General features: G+C 40.4%; 1 protein-coding gene across 1 annotated transcript in view; it reads right to left on the reverse strand.

Annotated features, from left to right (window-relative positions):
• lman1 (lectin, mannose-binding, 1) overlaps positions 1-15371 on the reverse strand; it is an 83344-nt gene that overhangs the window by 25078 nt on the left and 42895 nt on the right. Inside the window, exon 10 of the mRNA XM_070867897.1 lies at positions 14008-14078. Within this exon, the coding sequence (XP_070723998.1) occupies positions 14008-14078 (71 nt within the window). The remainder of the gene's footprint in view (positions 1-14007; positions 14079-15371) is intronic.

Genomic DNA, 15371 nt, shown 5'->3' on the forward strand with positions numbered 1-15371 from the left:
TGATTTTCAGCTGTTGTGACAGCAGTGTACATAAACTATACCATTGAATTATTGTCTTTGGTTCCATTTCTGTAACTGGCAGGAACCCAGTAACATAGATTAGGAGTCAGTGGAGTTGTTGTAAGTCACACTTTCTTGAACCGTACTGCTACTAACAAAATAAATTCATAATGGGTAGCATTTCAAAGAAAATATTTCCATTTTTCACTCAGCAGTACTGTGACACAGCTGGAATTATGGCAGGTTAAAAATGGAAAACAAGTGCAGCATGCAGGATATTCAATGCAGGCTTCCCATGCCATCGGTTACAGAAGTTTCAGGTTTTAAAAGAACAAAATTGCTAAACAGTATCACTGGAGACACTGACTCCTCAGTGCTAGCGAGGCTGGGGGGGGGGGGGGGGTGGGGGGGTGTCAGCCGTATGATGCGGTGGAGGGTTTAGGGTCTGGCAGTACTGAGATGGGGTCTTGGAGGCTAGTAGTATTTTGAGGGGTGTACTAGAGCATGGGAACACTGGGAGGGTGATCCCAACAATTTCAGGGACACTGGAGAGGGAAGTTCTGAGATCATTGGGAGAGAAACATAGAAAATAGGTGCAGGAGTAGGCCATTTGGCCCTTTTGAGCCTGCACCACCATTCAATATGATCATGGCTGATCATTCACCTCAGTACCCCGCCCCTGCCTTCGCTCCATACCCCCTGATCCCTTTAGCCATAAAGGCCACATCTAACTCCCTTTTGAATATGTCCAATGAACTGGACTCAACAACTTTCTGTGGCAGAGAATTCCACAGGTTCACAACTCTCGGTGAAAAAGTTTCTCATCTCGGTCCTATATGGCTTACCCCTTATCTTTAGACTGTGACCCCTGATTCTGGACTCCCAACATCGGGAACATTCTACCTACATCTAACCTGTCCAGTCCTGTCAGAATTTTATAAGTTTCTCTGAGATCCTCTCTCATTCGTCTAAATTCCAGTGAGTATAAGCCTAGCCTAGCCGATCTAGTCTTTCCCCATGCGTCAGTCCTGCCACCCCGGGAATCAGTCTGGTGAACCTTCACTGCATTCCCTCAATAGCAAGCACATCCTTCCTCAGATTAAGAGACCAAAACTGCACACAATACTCAAGGTGTGGTCTCACCAAGGCCCTGTACAACTGTAGTAAGACCTCCCTGTTCCTATACTCAAATCCCCTTGCTATGAAGGCCAGCATGCCATTTGCTTTCTTTACTGCCTGCTGTACCTGCATGCCGACCTTCAATGACTGATGGACCATGACACCCAGGTCTCTTTGCACCTCCCCTTTTCCTAATCTGTCACCATTCAGATAATAATCTGCCTTCCTGTTTTTGCCAGCAAAGTGGATAACCTCACATTTATCCACATTATACTGCATCTGCCAGGCATTTGCCCATTCACCTAACCTGTCCAAGTCCCCCTGCAGCCTCTTAGCATCTTCCTCGCAGCTCGCACTGACACCCAGCTTAGTGTCATCTGCAAACTTGGAGATATTACTCTCAATTCCTTCATCTCAATCATTAAAGTCCTGGGGTCTGGGAGCATTGGCAAATTAGATCTCAAGATTGGTAATGGATTTAGAACTAGATCCCAGCATGGGTCCTGGGATCTGGGACGGGAGAAATTAGGTTCTCCAACTTTTTGAAGTAGCTGCTTCCTGTCTTAAACCATTTAACAGCATATTTTCTGCTTCTTAAAATTAATGAATGTAACATCAGGCCAGGGAATGCACAACTTCCCAACATGCATCAGGATGCAGAGGCAGAAAATCTATTCTTTCGTACACTATTAGTGAATTTGTCAACCTACTTGGCCTTTAGTAAGTTCCATAAAAAATTACCTGATCAAAGTTGATTATTTACAGTTTTCCAAGTATTTAACATTTTTTGTATTAATCAAAGTATCCTTAAGTTTCAAAAAATACCTCTTTACTGAAAAATAATTTGATCATCATTTTGTTCTGATCTTTAAAGAACCCACTGTTCTAATCATATGTTGCCGCGAAGATCATATTAGAAAACTTTGGGGCCTAAATTGGTGGACCACCCAATTCTCGGCGGTCTCGCGGTGGTCGGTCAATCTTCTTCACCCGGTACCGCTGGGGTGGAGTGCTGGCAACATTGGTCCAGGCGGTCCTGAGCGGTGCCTCAGCGGAGTGAGACGGATGGTCTGCTCTGGTAGTGCAGGGATAGTTATCTGGGATTTAGGACTCTTCGGGTTAGGGTCTTCTATCGACTTCCATCCCCCGCCCCCGAGAAGAGCAGTCCGGAGGCCAGAGACTGGCAACGTCAGATCGCAGGTAAGTGTCTCCTGTGAAGTTTAGATTTTTAATTGTTTTGTGCAGCGTTTATTTATTTATAATACTTATATTGTTATTTATTTATGCATTTTCCTGAGGGGTGGGGGGGGGGGGGGTGGTGGGGTGTGGGGAGGGGAAAGGACCAGATCTCTGGAGGGGGAGGAACCAGATCTCTGCTTGGGTGAGGGGGGGGGGAGAGAGAAAGAGAGAAGAGGGACCAGATCGCGCCTGGAGGAGGGGAGGGGGCGGCGGGGGGGGTGCTGCGGGGCAAGAAATAGATAGCGGGGGGGGGGGAGGGAGGAATAGATCGCTTGAGGGGGAGGGGGCGAGGGTCGGGTAAGGAACATTGTAGTATACATACCGCCGATATACCATCGGCATAAAACCACCTTTTTTCAGATAGTGTGCAGCTCTGATGGTATGTTACCAATGACTTTTGGGCGGTCTGTAGGTTGCTCCATTTGGGCAGACTGTATGCATACCGCCCAGCGGTATGTCGCTGATGAATTTCCTGCCGGGCAGTTTGTACGTATTTATCAATTTCGCGATTTTGGCATGTCGGTGGTCAGTATGCGGCAGTATGTCCACCAATTTCGGCCCCTTTATTTATTAATAAATGTAAACAAAATGTCAGAATTGCCTGAAATGTTAACTTGTTTGAAAGTCTTCTGGAAAAAGCAAATAAATTCTTATAGGGTAGATTGCCTTCTGATAAATTCTGCAAACTGCACATGCTCAGAATGCAGATTATGGTTGAAAGCTCTGCCTAATTGTTGAGATGAAAATAGTCCTTGAAGTAAAAAAAATTAAAAAGGTATTCAAATGGATAAAATTCACATGAAATGCAATTGACAAAAAATTGTTAGAGGGAAAAATGGGCTTTCCCCCCCCCCAAAAAAACACAGTAATTTCAATGGTTTGTCAACAACCCACATGATGGCAAAAAGTTGGCATCTGTTTTTTCCCTCTCATTATAAAATGTTGGTTAATCCTTTTCCTGTTATAATAATCTTCATTTGTAAACATTTATAAACGCTCAAACACATTACAGAAAGTAATGTCATAAAACAGAAAAAAAAATTAAATCGGTGCTTTTTTTTTAAACCACCGGTGATAAATCACTGATGAATTTAACACTGGTGGTATTTCATTACTAAATTATGAAATCGATGGTAATCTGTGATCAATTTACCATTGGTGGTATTTTCGGTGGTAAATGATAGGGATAAAAAAATGACGAAAATACAGCCCCATCATGCATGCCATATGCAAGAGTTCGATATACGAAGGTCTATATTGTTGATGAAAATTTCAGTAAAAACAAAGTTAGTTCAAAAGTTAGAGACTTCAAAAAAAATAAATAACTGGTTCCAAACATAATCCAGAAAAATGTAACCAAAGAAAGTCCATCATAGTTCGAATGTATACAAAACTCATTTCATAACGTGTAAGGAACGCAAGAATATACCTGTTACTCGAAAACATTTCAAATTATACACCTACATTACAGATTCTCCGTTCTTGTGTGTTAGTGGAACATAGGAACAAGAGTAGATTATTCAGCGCCTTGAGCCTGTTCCAACATTCAATTAAATCATGGCTGATCTGTATTTTAACTCCATCTACCCACCTTGGTTCTGTAACCCTCAATACCCTTGCCTAACAAAAATCTATCAATCTCAGTCGTGAAACCTTCAATTGATGTAGCCTCAACAGCTTTATTTTTTTTTGAGAGAGTTCCAGATTTCCATTACCCTTTGTGAAGAAATGCTTCCAATTTCACCCCTGAAAAGCCCACTTCTAATTTTAAGGTTATGCCCCCTTGTTCTGGACTCACCCACCAGAGGAAAGGCGAGATAGATAACTATTAACTGCTTTAATTACTTTAAATACCTCAATTAGATCGCCCCTTAATCTTCTTTACTCAAGGGAATACAATCCTAGTCAATGCAACCTGAACTCATAACTTAACCCCTTTATCCTCAATATAATTAAGGTGGATCTGTGCTGCACCCCCATCAAGGCTAATATTGTCTTCCTGAGGTGTGGTGCCTAGAAATGAATGCAGTACTCTAAATGGGGTCTAACTAGAGCTTCATATAAATGCAAAACAAGTTCCACCCTATTGTATTTCAGCGCCCTTTAGATAAAGGGTAACATTTCATTAGCCTTTTAAATTATTTTTTATACCTGTCCACTAGCTTTTAGTGATTTCTGCAAGTCCTAGATTGCTGCCATTTCATCTAAAATACTACTTCTACCTCATGCCCTAGAGAGATTCTAAAGGGCTAATTCTGGAATTCCAGCAAAGAGCTACACTCTCAGGGAATGTGGATGAGGAGGTAGGGTTACTGCACTGAAACACCAAATTTCCGTTCATCCGCCCCCACACCACTCTGAGTATAGCTCTCTACTGGGGAGGGGATTACCCCTTAAAATACTTGCCTAAATTTAGAAACTAGCTAGTTACAGTGTATAGCAATATTTTAGTTTTAAGATTCTGTTGAGGTTTGCAAACCACACACTCTATTTTTGTCTTTTCATTTCATCAGTGCTGGTCAAATGACTCATCATCATCATAGACAGTCCCTCGGAATCGACTTCCACTTTTAGCATAAGTTCTTAGGTGGCTGTACAGTCCAATACGAGAACCACAGTCTCTGTCACGGGTGGGACAGACAGTGGTTGAAGGAAAGGGTGGGCGGAGAGTCTGGTTTGCTACACACTCCTTCCGTTGCCTGCACTGGATTTCTGCATGCTCTCAGCGACGAGACTTGAGGAGCTCAGTCCCGGATGCACTTCCTCCACTTAGGGTGGTCTTTGGCCAAGGACTCCCAGGTGTCAGTGGAGACGTCGCACTTTATCAGGGAGGCTTCGAGGGTGTCCTTGTAACGTTTCCACTGCCCACCTTTGGCTTGTTTGCCATGAACAAGTTCAGAGTAGAGCGCTTGCTTTGGGAGTCGCGTGTCTGGCATGCGAACTGTGTAGCCTGCCCAGCGGAGCTGATCAAGTGTGGTCAGTGCTTCAATGCTGGGGATGTTGGCCTGGACGAAGATGCTAATGTTGGTGCGTCTGTCCTTCCAGGGGATTTGTAGGATCTAGGAGACATCATTGGTGATATTTCTCCAGCAAATAACTACATGGTAACTCACTGGCAGCCATTATCCCAATTATGAGGATTTTTTTGAAGTGTAACCAGTAAGTTATCAATTTTAGCTGTGGTACTGTCACAGGATAGAGTGGGAAGTGCTACTTCACTAGAACAAGGGCAATGAAAACATGGGATTGTCATCTGGGTGCACTTCAAGTAACACCCAGCAGCCATTTCCCTAAACACCCTCTTGATTCAGTTGCCTTTAGGAGGACACCAACAGAAAAGGAAAAGTACAGATCAAACAAATATTTAGTTTTTAAACTAGAAAATAAAATTTCCTGAAATAATTAATGAGCCAAGCTCCAGCTCCTTCAGACCACTAAAAAGTTGGTCAAATGACCTTTTAAAAGTGAACAAAAATATCCAAGGGTAAAATGTTAGTTCTGGAAAGAACAATCCTATTTTGTGTTCTTCTAAGAGGATATTGCAGATTAATAAATGGGCATCTACATATGCACTGCATCTTATCAAAAAGCATTGGGAATGAAATTTAGAAATTAAATTGTTAGATTGAACATACAAATTCATAAAAGAACATGCAAGAAATTAAGCCCCAAATCTCAAACATTGAAAGAGTTATCATTTGGGAGTATTACAGATAATAATTTTCCTAATCCTTCTGATCGAGATCACTGCTTAATAAAGAGATGATGTTGCTTTCAAAGTTACAACTTGTTCTATATATTTTTGCTGTTCTGATTAAAGTAATTAATAATTCTCAGAAATTCAACAAGCAAATCCATTGGAAACCTAAAGTTGCTCTAAGACTTATAAATTATGGCTGCGATTATTTCTCATGTTTTTATCAGACATTTCTGTAATCCAGTAAGTTTTGTGATCAGACATGCCATCTCTGCCATGCACGCTAATGTATAACAAAAAGATGGAATGAGACATGGCAGTAATTGCATGGAAATCTAATCTGTTTTCTTCCAATAAAAGTCAAGATTATTAAAATCAAAGTCTGTTGAATGAACGTAATAAGATTGCCGATTTGTCTAATCTATAATTTTCCAGATGATCATCTCTGCTCAGCTGTCTCAGTAATTCAATAACATTTACTGCACTGTAAAAACATGGGATTCTGTGACATGACAAATATAAGCTACCCATTGGCTACAAATAATACCAACCTACCTGTCTATAAATTGAGTGGAAAGCAATGACAGCACCATAGAAAAGAAACATTTGACTGTCCCATTTTGAAAAAGTACAGTAATTTATTTAAGTAGGAAATAGAAAGTAAATTGTCCACACTTTGAGCTGCACAAGCATAACAAATACAACAGTGGCATCCTTTCTCCAAAATGTCTCTAGTGAGGAGTTAGAGAACGCAGAAAGAAGCAGATGCCCTGCATTCCCAACTCAAAAATTGTGCTTTTGTTGAAAGCACTCATTTTTTAAATGTTACTAGCTATGTTCAGGTTGAACCCTAAAATTCAAAAATCAGCTAGAGCTACCACATCTCAGCTTCTGAAGGTCACATACCAGAAAAAAAATTCTTACTCATCACATTTTCTATTCATAAATTCAAGAACAAACTTCAGCAACTCACTGTAAGAACCATGGCTAGTATGGATTTCATTGCCAAAAGATAATAAACTTTAAAGTATACTACTCCCAGTTGCCTTTAAATTCTTGAAAATCCCATATGGTTTTAAAAAAATAACTTTTTCACAATGTCTTTAGGAACAGAGTGGGAAAATTAGAACTAGCACCAAAGAAATAACCTGCCTAATTATGACTTTTCTTTTGGTTGACACTGTGTTGTCACAAAATCAATAGTTGGTTAGAACAATCACACACCTCAATTAACTGCCTGAGAAGTTACTCAGATGACAACCATCCTATTTTGATGCTAGTAGCTATCCAAAGGTGAAATGTCTTAATTCTATAGCATCATGGAAAAATTGTATTTTCTAGTTAGGACTGGAGCCATTCAAGTAAGCAAAGTAAAAAGAACATGAATCATGACAGAAACTTAACCACAGATTAAAAAGAAAGTCAAGTTGGATGTCATCTTACTAATAAACTGGACTGGGAGCTCTTCATAGATCTGACATGTGACAAGAAAAAAAACTTACATTTATACAGCACCTTTCATGGCCTCAGGATATCCCAAAACATTCACAATCAACAAACAACAGTGACTGCACTTCAAAAGTAATGTAGGAAAATATGGCAGCCATTTTGTGCACAGCAAGGATCCACAAACAGCAATGGAATAAATTGACAGTGATGTTAGTTGAGAGATATCTATTAGTCAGTACATAAGGAGAACTCTTGTTTTTTTTATTTGAATAGTGCCATGGAATCCATGATAGCTACCTGAGCGAGCAGAGGGGGTTTCAGCAGTGTAGCATCCCCTCAGTACTGCATTGAAGTGTCACCATATATGTGCTCAAATCTCTTGAACAGGGCTTAAACATATGACCTCTGACTCAGTGGCAAGACTGAGCCAAGACTGACACCAATGTGAAGAGTTTGATGTTTTTGTTTCTAAAAAGGTCCAGAGAGTATTTTCTAAACATTGAAGGTAAACAAATATTCAGAACATTTAATAAAATTTGGAAATTCACTAGTTTAGTGCCGAATAAAATTCAGAATGCTTCTATTGACAATGGGACTATGTTGTCACATCCCACCCCTGATGTAACATCTATGGATGTAGTTTTATCTTGGTTTTCTGCAAAAAAAAGTGCAGCAGTTCTATTTGAATAGGACATCTCTATCTTGGGATGTCCTTCCATTAGGTCATAAACTCAAGCTTTATTATCTGTCCAAAAAGAGCTTGCATCTCCTGGCCAACTTCCACATACAATTAATTCCCTAATGTCACCATCTTTGACCTCAGCACACCTGGACAGTAGTTTGAATAGTTTAACTAAGATAGCTGTGCTGGTCAACACTGCATCATCATCTATCTCTGCCAGAGAAGGGTTTATAACCTTGAATTTACTAGTAGTGTGGTCAGCTTGGATATTGGGAGTACAGCTGCTTCCAAGACATAACGGCTAGAGAAACACTGATCCATGCTGATATGACCTAGTAGGTGGCATCTTTTAAATTGTGCCGCATAATATGCTTGCCAGCAAAATTGAAGCCCATGGAATAAAAGGGACAGTGGCAGCCTAGATATGAAACTGGCCAAGTGACAGGAAACAGAGCAATGGCGAACGGTTGTTTTTTTGGACTGGAGGATGGTATACATTGGTGTTCCCCAGCGGTCAGTTCTAGAACCACTGCTTTTCTTAATATATATTAATGACTTGGACATGGGTGTACAGGGCACAATTTCAAAATTTGCAGATAACACAAAACTTGGAAGTATAGTGAACAGTGAGGAGGAGTGTGATTATCTTCCTGAAGTCAGACAGGCTGGTGAAATGGGCAGACACATGGCAGATTCAATTTAATGCAGACAAATGTGAAGTGATGCATTTTGGTAGAAAGAATGAGAGGACATATAAACTAAATGATGCAATCGTAAAGGGGGTGCACGAACAGAGAGACCTGGGGGTGGGTATGTGTGCATAAATCGTTCAAGGTGGCAGGGCAGGTTGAGAAAGCAGTTTAAAAGGCTCACGGGATCCTGGGCTTCATAAACAGAGATATAGAATCCGAAATTGCCCCTCTGAGAAAGGCACCCGCCCACCCCCGCAGAATTGCTCTCGAGGCTCGGCGCGCCAGCCCCTTATCGCCCTGCGCTGACCTCTTTGCGCACTGCGGGGGAAATTGCCCTAAGGGACACGAGGTTGGCGTGGGGCGATGCCACTGAGGGGCAGTGGTAGCGGCGCCCCCATCTTTTGTGTCATCCGACCTTTCAGTCAGCCCGACAGCCAATATACAGAATTCTCTACCCCAGAGAGCTGTGAAAGGTGAGTCATTGAACATATTCAAGGCTGAGATAGACAGATTCTTGGACTATATATAGGGGAGTCAAGGGTTATGGGGAACAGGCAGGAAAAAGTGGAGCTGAGGCGAAGGTCAGATCAGCCATTATCTTATTGAATGGCGGAGCAGGCTTGAGGGGCCATATGGCCTACTCCTTCTCCTATTTCTTATGTTCTTATGCTACCCTGATATCAAGGGCAGTCATTTTCACATCACCTGAGGTCTGGAGCAGAGTGGTCCTGGCAGAACCCAAAATGATCATCGGTGAACAGGTAAGTGCCACTTGATAGCACCTTCCATCACTTTGCGGAGGATAGAGAATAGACTAATGGGGCGATAATTGGCCAGATTGAATTTGTCCTGCTTTTTGTGGACAGGGCATACCTGGGCAATTTTCCACTTAGTCGGGTGGATGCCAGTATTGTAGTTGTACTGAAACAACTTGGCTAGAGGTGCGGCTAGTTCTGGAGCACAAGTCCTCAGCACTACAGCCAGGATGTTGTTGGGGCCTATAGTCTTTGCTGTATCCAGTGTGCTCAGCCATTTCTTGATATCATGTGGAGTGAATCAAATTGACTGAAGACTAGCTTCTGTGATGGTGAGGACCTCAGGAGGAGGCCAAGATGGATCAGCCACTGGGCTGTATGTGGTTGCAAACGCACTTTCGCACTCATGTGCTGGGCTTCGCCATCTTTGAAGATGGTGATATTCATGGAGCCCCCTCCTCCATTCACGACTGGATGGGGCATGTCTGCAGAGCTTTGATCTGATCAGTCGGTTATGAGATCGCTCAAGCTGTCCTGTGTTGTAGCTCATTTTTAGCTACGCTTGTTGTCGCTCCTGGCATGCTCTTCTACACTCATTGATTCTTCGGCTTGATGGTAAGAGAGTGAAGAATATGCTGGACCATGAGGTTATAGATTGTGGTGGAATACAATTCTCTGCTGCTGAGAGGCCCACAGTGCCTCATGGATGTTGATACTCAACTGCAACCTTCATGCTACTTGTGCCTCTTAAATGCCTCTAGCTTTGCCACAAACACAAAGCTCCTGACAGCAACATCATATTGCTCAGGAACTGCTTGGGTTGGTACCAATACTCCCTGTAAGCTGCACGGCATTCCAGGGAACTAGCGCAGCCAGTTTTTCAATACAAAAACCGTGCATGCGCGGTATTTTGATTGGATCGCGCAGCTCCTTAAAGGGGCTGCGCAAGGACAAACAAAATTTGAGGGAACACTGGTTGGTATACCCAAGGATCTTCAGTTCAGCTCACATGATAGTTATGAATGAAATGTTAACTCTGTTGCTCTCACCACAGATGCTACCTGACCTGCTGAGTATTTCCAGCAATTTCTGTTTTTATTTCAGATTTCCAGCATCTGCAGTATTTTGCTTTTAACTTCATATCAATCCTTGAGTTTCTGAGCAGGTGGTGATGGGCCTTGCCTTTAAACTTCCAAAATTAAAGAAAACCATTTTTGAATGGGCAAGCAATTTGTCTAGGTGTTAATTTGAATAGATTAACTACAGTTGACTATTTAAAAATACAAACATGCATTTGTTCATCTGATATGACAGCATACTGTTCAGTCACAACTAATAATCCAGAAAATAAGTTCAATTCCCACAGTTTGAGAATGTGAATTGAGTTTTTTTTTAAAATAAACTAGAATTTAAAAGCTGCTACCGGTAAAACAAAAAGTGAGCATGAAGTCGTGAATTGACCTTTGGGGAAGAAACCTGCTGTCTTTATTTGATCTGGCCTATAAGGACCGCAGTTCAAATAGCAACATAGTTGACTAAATACCCTCTGAAGTAGCCTTGCAAGCCACTTGTTATAGGCAATAAATGCAGGCCTTTCCCGCAGCACCCGATAATGAATTCAAAAAAGATAAAGAAGAAATTTTAAGCTACTCAAAATAGTCAGAATAGTTGTGGTCCTAAAGATGAAAGGGATGGAACTGCTGTGTGAATGGGCAAATACAGATATAAATTAACAAGAATGAAAAAGCTTCAAGATGTGGCACAGTTTCGCAGCAGATTTTGATTTTTTTTAAAAACTAGGATTAACTCAGTCCACAATGTTGTGAAACATTGGCACTAGTCCCTTCAGAAAAATTGTGAAGCCACCTGTGTAGACATAACCTACAGCATTAAGAATTTATCTAGATAATCTCCTCTATCCAAGGCTTCTACTGTACGATTAACAGATAAAAATTTAATTTACTAGAGCTATTCCACAAAGTACAGCAACATCTGATCACCTTGTGACCGTGAGAAAGCTACAACAATATCCAGAACCTTGTGTGCTCTGGATTTTAATTAATCCATTTGGCAATCTAAATTACCTAATTTTGGCAGAATACAGCTCTAATTTTAATATGTGCTAACCCAGTTTGAACTTTTTTTTGGAATATTAGTACAGATCAGATTTAAGAAATACAAATTATATATATTATATATAAATTTATATTCACTAATAGATCTCCCATAGTGTTGTTCACAATGAGTCAGAAGTTACACTGTTGCAAGGGAGAGAGGTTCATGCTTCACTTTGTTTCGATGTTGTAAACAACAAGAACATTTATATTGTGCCTTTAATGTAGTAAAATGTCCCAAGGCATTTCACAGGGGCCTCATCTAACAAATGTTAACACCGAACTACATAAGGATACACTGTATTAGGAGAGGCAATGGAGGCAGGTTTTAACAAGCGCATTAAAGAGGAAAGGGGGATTTAGAGGCAGAGTGGTTCAGGGAGGCAATTTCAGAGAGATCCTCAGCAGCTGAAGGACGGTCGCCAATGCTGGAGCGATTAAAATCCGAGAATTGCAAGAAGCCAGAATTGGAGCGGCGCAAAGATCTCGGGGCTGTAGGAGGTTGCAGAGATGGGGAGAGGCGAGGCCATGGAGGGATTTGTAAACAAGGATAAGAATTTTAAAAATCGAAGCATGGCCGGACTGGGAGCCAATACAGGGGTGATGTGTTCACAGGACTTGGTGCGAGTTAGGATATGGGTAGCATAGTTTTGAATGAGCTCAAGTTTATGGATGATACAAGGTGAGAGGCCAGCCAGGAGAACATTGGAATAATAGTTGAGGTAATAAAGGCATGGATGAGGTTTTCAGGAGCAGATAAAACTGATGCATAGGTGGAGACAGGTGATGTTACAGAGGTGAAAATAGGCTGTCTTGGTGATGGGATCTGAAGCTCAAAATAACATTGGCCAACACCCAAAATCAATTCTTTGGGGAATTTCATGCATAGAAATTTTTCTTGAGTGACTGGGATTTACAAACAAGTCCTGGAATGCTCTGCGAATAGTCAGTCTTACAGCCAATCAAAAAAGTCCCAGAAGATTTAGACTGGGAGCTGTAGCATGCTATCCTGTTTAATCTGTTTAACTGAAGTGATATTTCAGGGAACCTACACAAATTCAAGACTTCTCCTATTAGGTACAAGTTTTAGATAGAAACACTGCTACAGGAATTTCAAACAAAAAATACTACTGAACATGTAATGTTAATCATTTTCTTTTGAAATTTTATGTTTGTTACAAACTTCATCTCCTCTAGTAAGTTCTTGCCTTTGTAAAGAAATTGCGGTGGCAACAGAAAGGATGTTCAAACAATATCTGAAAATATAATTAGTTTTTCTCTTTTATTGGTAGATTTTCCACTGTTCATACTGAATGTTTTTATATTTCCTTGTAGTTTATTGGAAATTTACCATCTTGTGTTTGATTCATTGACAACGTCTTCAGCTGTCATTTGTTATTTTAGGAATATGAAATTTGAGCTAATCAACTGAAAAAAAATGTGCATATTTTTCCTTTCTTACTGGCACTGAAATTAGCCAGCTGGTATGGCACATAAATTTGAACTAGGACTTGTTCAAAATCTGATCCATTAAATTCTTTACAGAGTCGCTCATTAACTGTACCAATTGCCAACATCAATGGAATAACTTCTTGCTGAAAGGGGACACGAAAATTTAAAACCAAGACAAGTTAAGAGGGTTACCATTTTAGAATACCTTGATTTTTGGGATGGGTGAATGAAGAGCAAGTAGATACCTGTCAGTTGTGGCTCAGTTGGTAGCATTCTCACCTCTGAGTCAGAAGGTTGTGAGTTCAACTCCCACTCCAGATACTTGAGCACAAGAAAATCGAGGCTGACACTCCAATGCAGTGCCGAGGGAGTACTGCACTGTCGGAGGTGCTGTCTTTCCGATGAGATGTTAAACTGAGGTCCTGTCCGCTCTCGGGTAAACGTAAATGATCCCATGGCACTATTTTGAAGAGCAGCAGGGGAGTTATTCCCAGTGTCCTGGCCAATATTTATCCCTCAATGAACATCACAAAAGCATTATTTGGTCATCACATTGCTGTTTGTGAGCACAAATTGGCTGCTGCATTTCCTACATTATAACAATGACTACACTTCAAAAGTACTTAATTGGCTGTCAACCACTTGGGACGTCTTGAGGTCATAAATACAAGTCTTTCTTTTACTCACCACAGACAATTAAAATAGGATTTTCTGAACACAATACAATGATTTTCTTGAGCTACATCTTACAAACACAATACAAAAGTGTCATGTGAAAAAGTATTATTGGAAACCATTAGTCACTCACTTCAATTCACCAACATGCCTAAGCACCTCTTGCTGGTATCTCACAATATTGTCAAGTTCTCCTTGAGGGAGCTAAAATAAAACACAGAAAATAATTTTCCTTAAACTTTAACAGAACAGCGATGTAACATACAAACCAGCTTTAAAAAGATTGTTCCTCCCATATTTTGTATCAATCAGTATACTGAGAATTTCTAAAAAGCAGTCAGTTTCACATGTGTAGATATAAAGTGCATTAAAAAGCCAGTTTCATATCAATATGATGTGTCTTTTGCACCTGAAAACTTCATGTCAACTTTTCCATTATAAATACCTACATCTGCATTTACAAAGCAAACTACTTCACTGGCAAGAGACTAATTAGTGTGCCAAGTTTACATAGACAGTTCTCATTATAAATGTAAACACAGGATTTTATAATGAAAATATAAAAATAAGCACAGAATGCACCACTTCAATAGCAGGACTAAATTACATCTCTGCACCATGGTCCAATTATCTCCTACCCTCTAACCTTAATTCACCTGAAACCTTTGTCTTGAACCCCTCCCAATCTGTGCAATCTGGAATGTGCAACTAGATTTTAACATTTTATTAGTGATGACATAGTGGCTATTTTAAAGATATTTTAATCTAGATAAACCACATTATCACTAACTCAAATACACTTTAAATAAAAAAAAATGTAAATAAGTGAGCAGATTAATAACGCAATAAAATATTCATACAGGTACTAACATAATGCAAGCGCCTAGTTTCTTGGGACTTTCTCTTGCTGATTTTGCACAAATGTCCAAAAGCTCTCCTCAAATTTCCTTGTTGTAAAAATGTCATCGCATTTGCACACCTATGAAACTAGAGTTTAAATCTTACCTAGACTATTGGAATAAGACAAATTTCACCTTTGGTTGCAAGTGGAAGCTTGAGACAGCCTCAATCTAGCTTCAAATAGGCATTGATTCACAGCACTCAGACAAAAAAAAAATGCCTATAATTTAATATAAATTGGAAGCCTCAGAGTAGTTACAAAGGATATCTTGTCTACAAATGATAATGTCTCGCTGATGAAGTGCGGCTGTTCAAGTTGGAGGTTAAGCCATATTGATGGGCGAGAGCAGCAAGAGCATCACTCTGCACTCTCTGCCTGCTAAATTCAACCTGAACCTGCAGGACAGCAGAAGGGAGAAATTAGCAAAAATCAACTCACAAAAGAAATAGTTAGGCCAAAATTTAAATCCCTTTAACAGTGATTTTTTTTATTTTCTAATTACATTAAAATCAGCTTATTTCCTGTCTCAAACATTGAGGAACAGGGAAGGTTAAGGAGTGACCGAATAGAAGTTTCCAAGATTATGAGGTTTTTAT

This window comes from Pristiophorus japonicus, chromosome 2 (genome assembly GCF_044704955.1).
Source record: "Pristiophorus japonicus isolate sPriJap1 chromosome 2, sPriJap1.hap1, whole genome shotgun sequence".
NCBI lineage: Eukaryota > Metazoa > Chordata > Chondrichthyes > Pristiophoridae > Pristiophorus > Pristiophorus japonicus.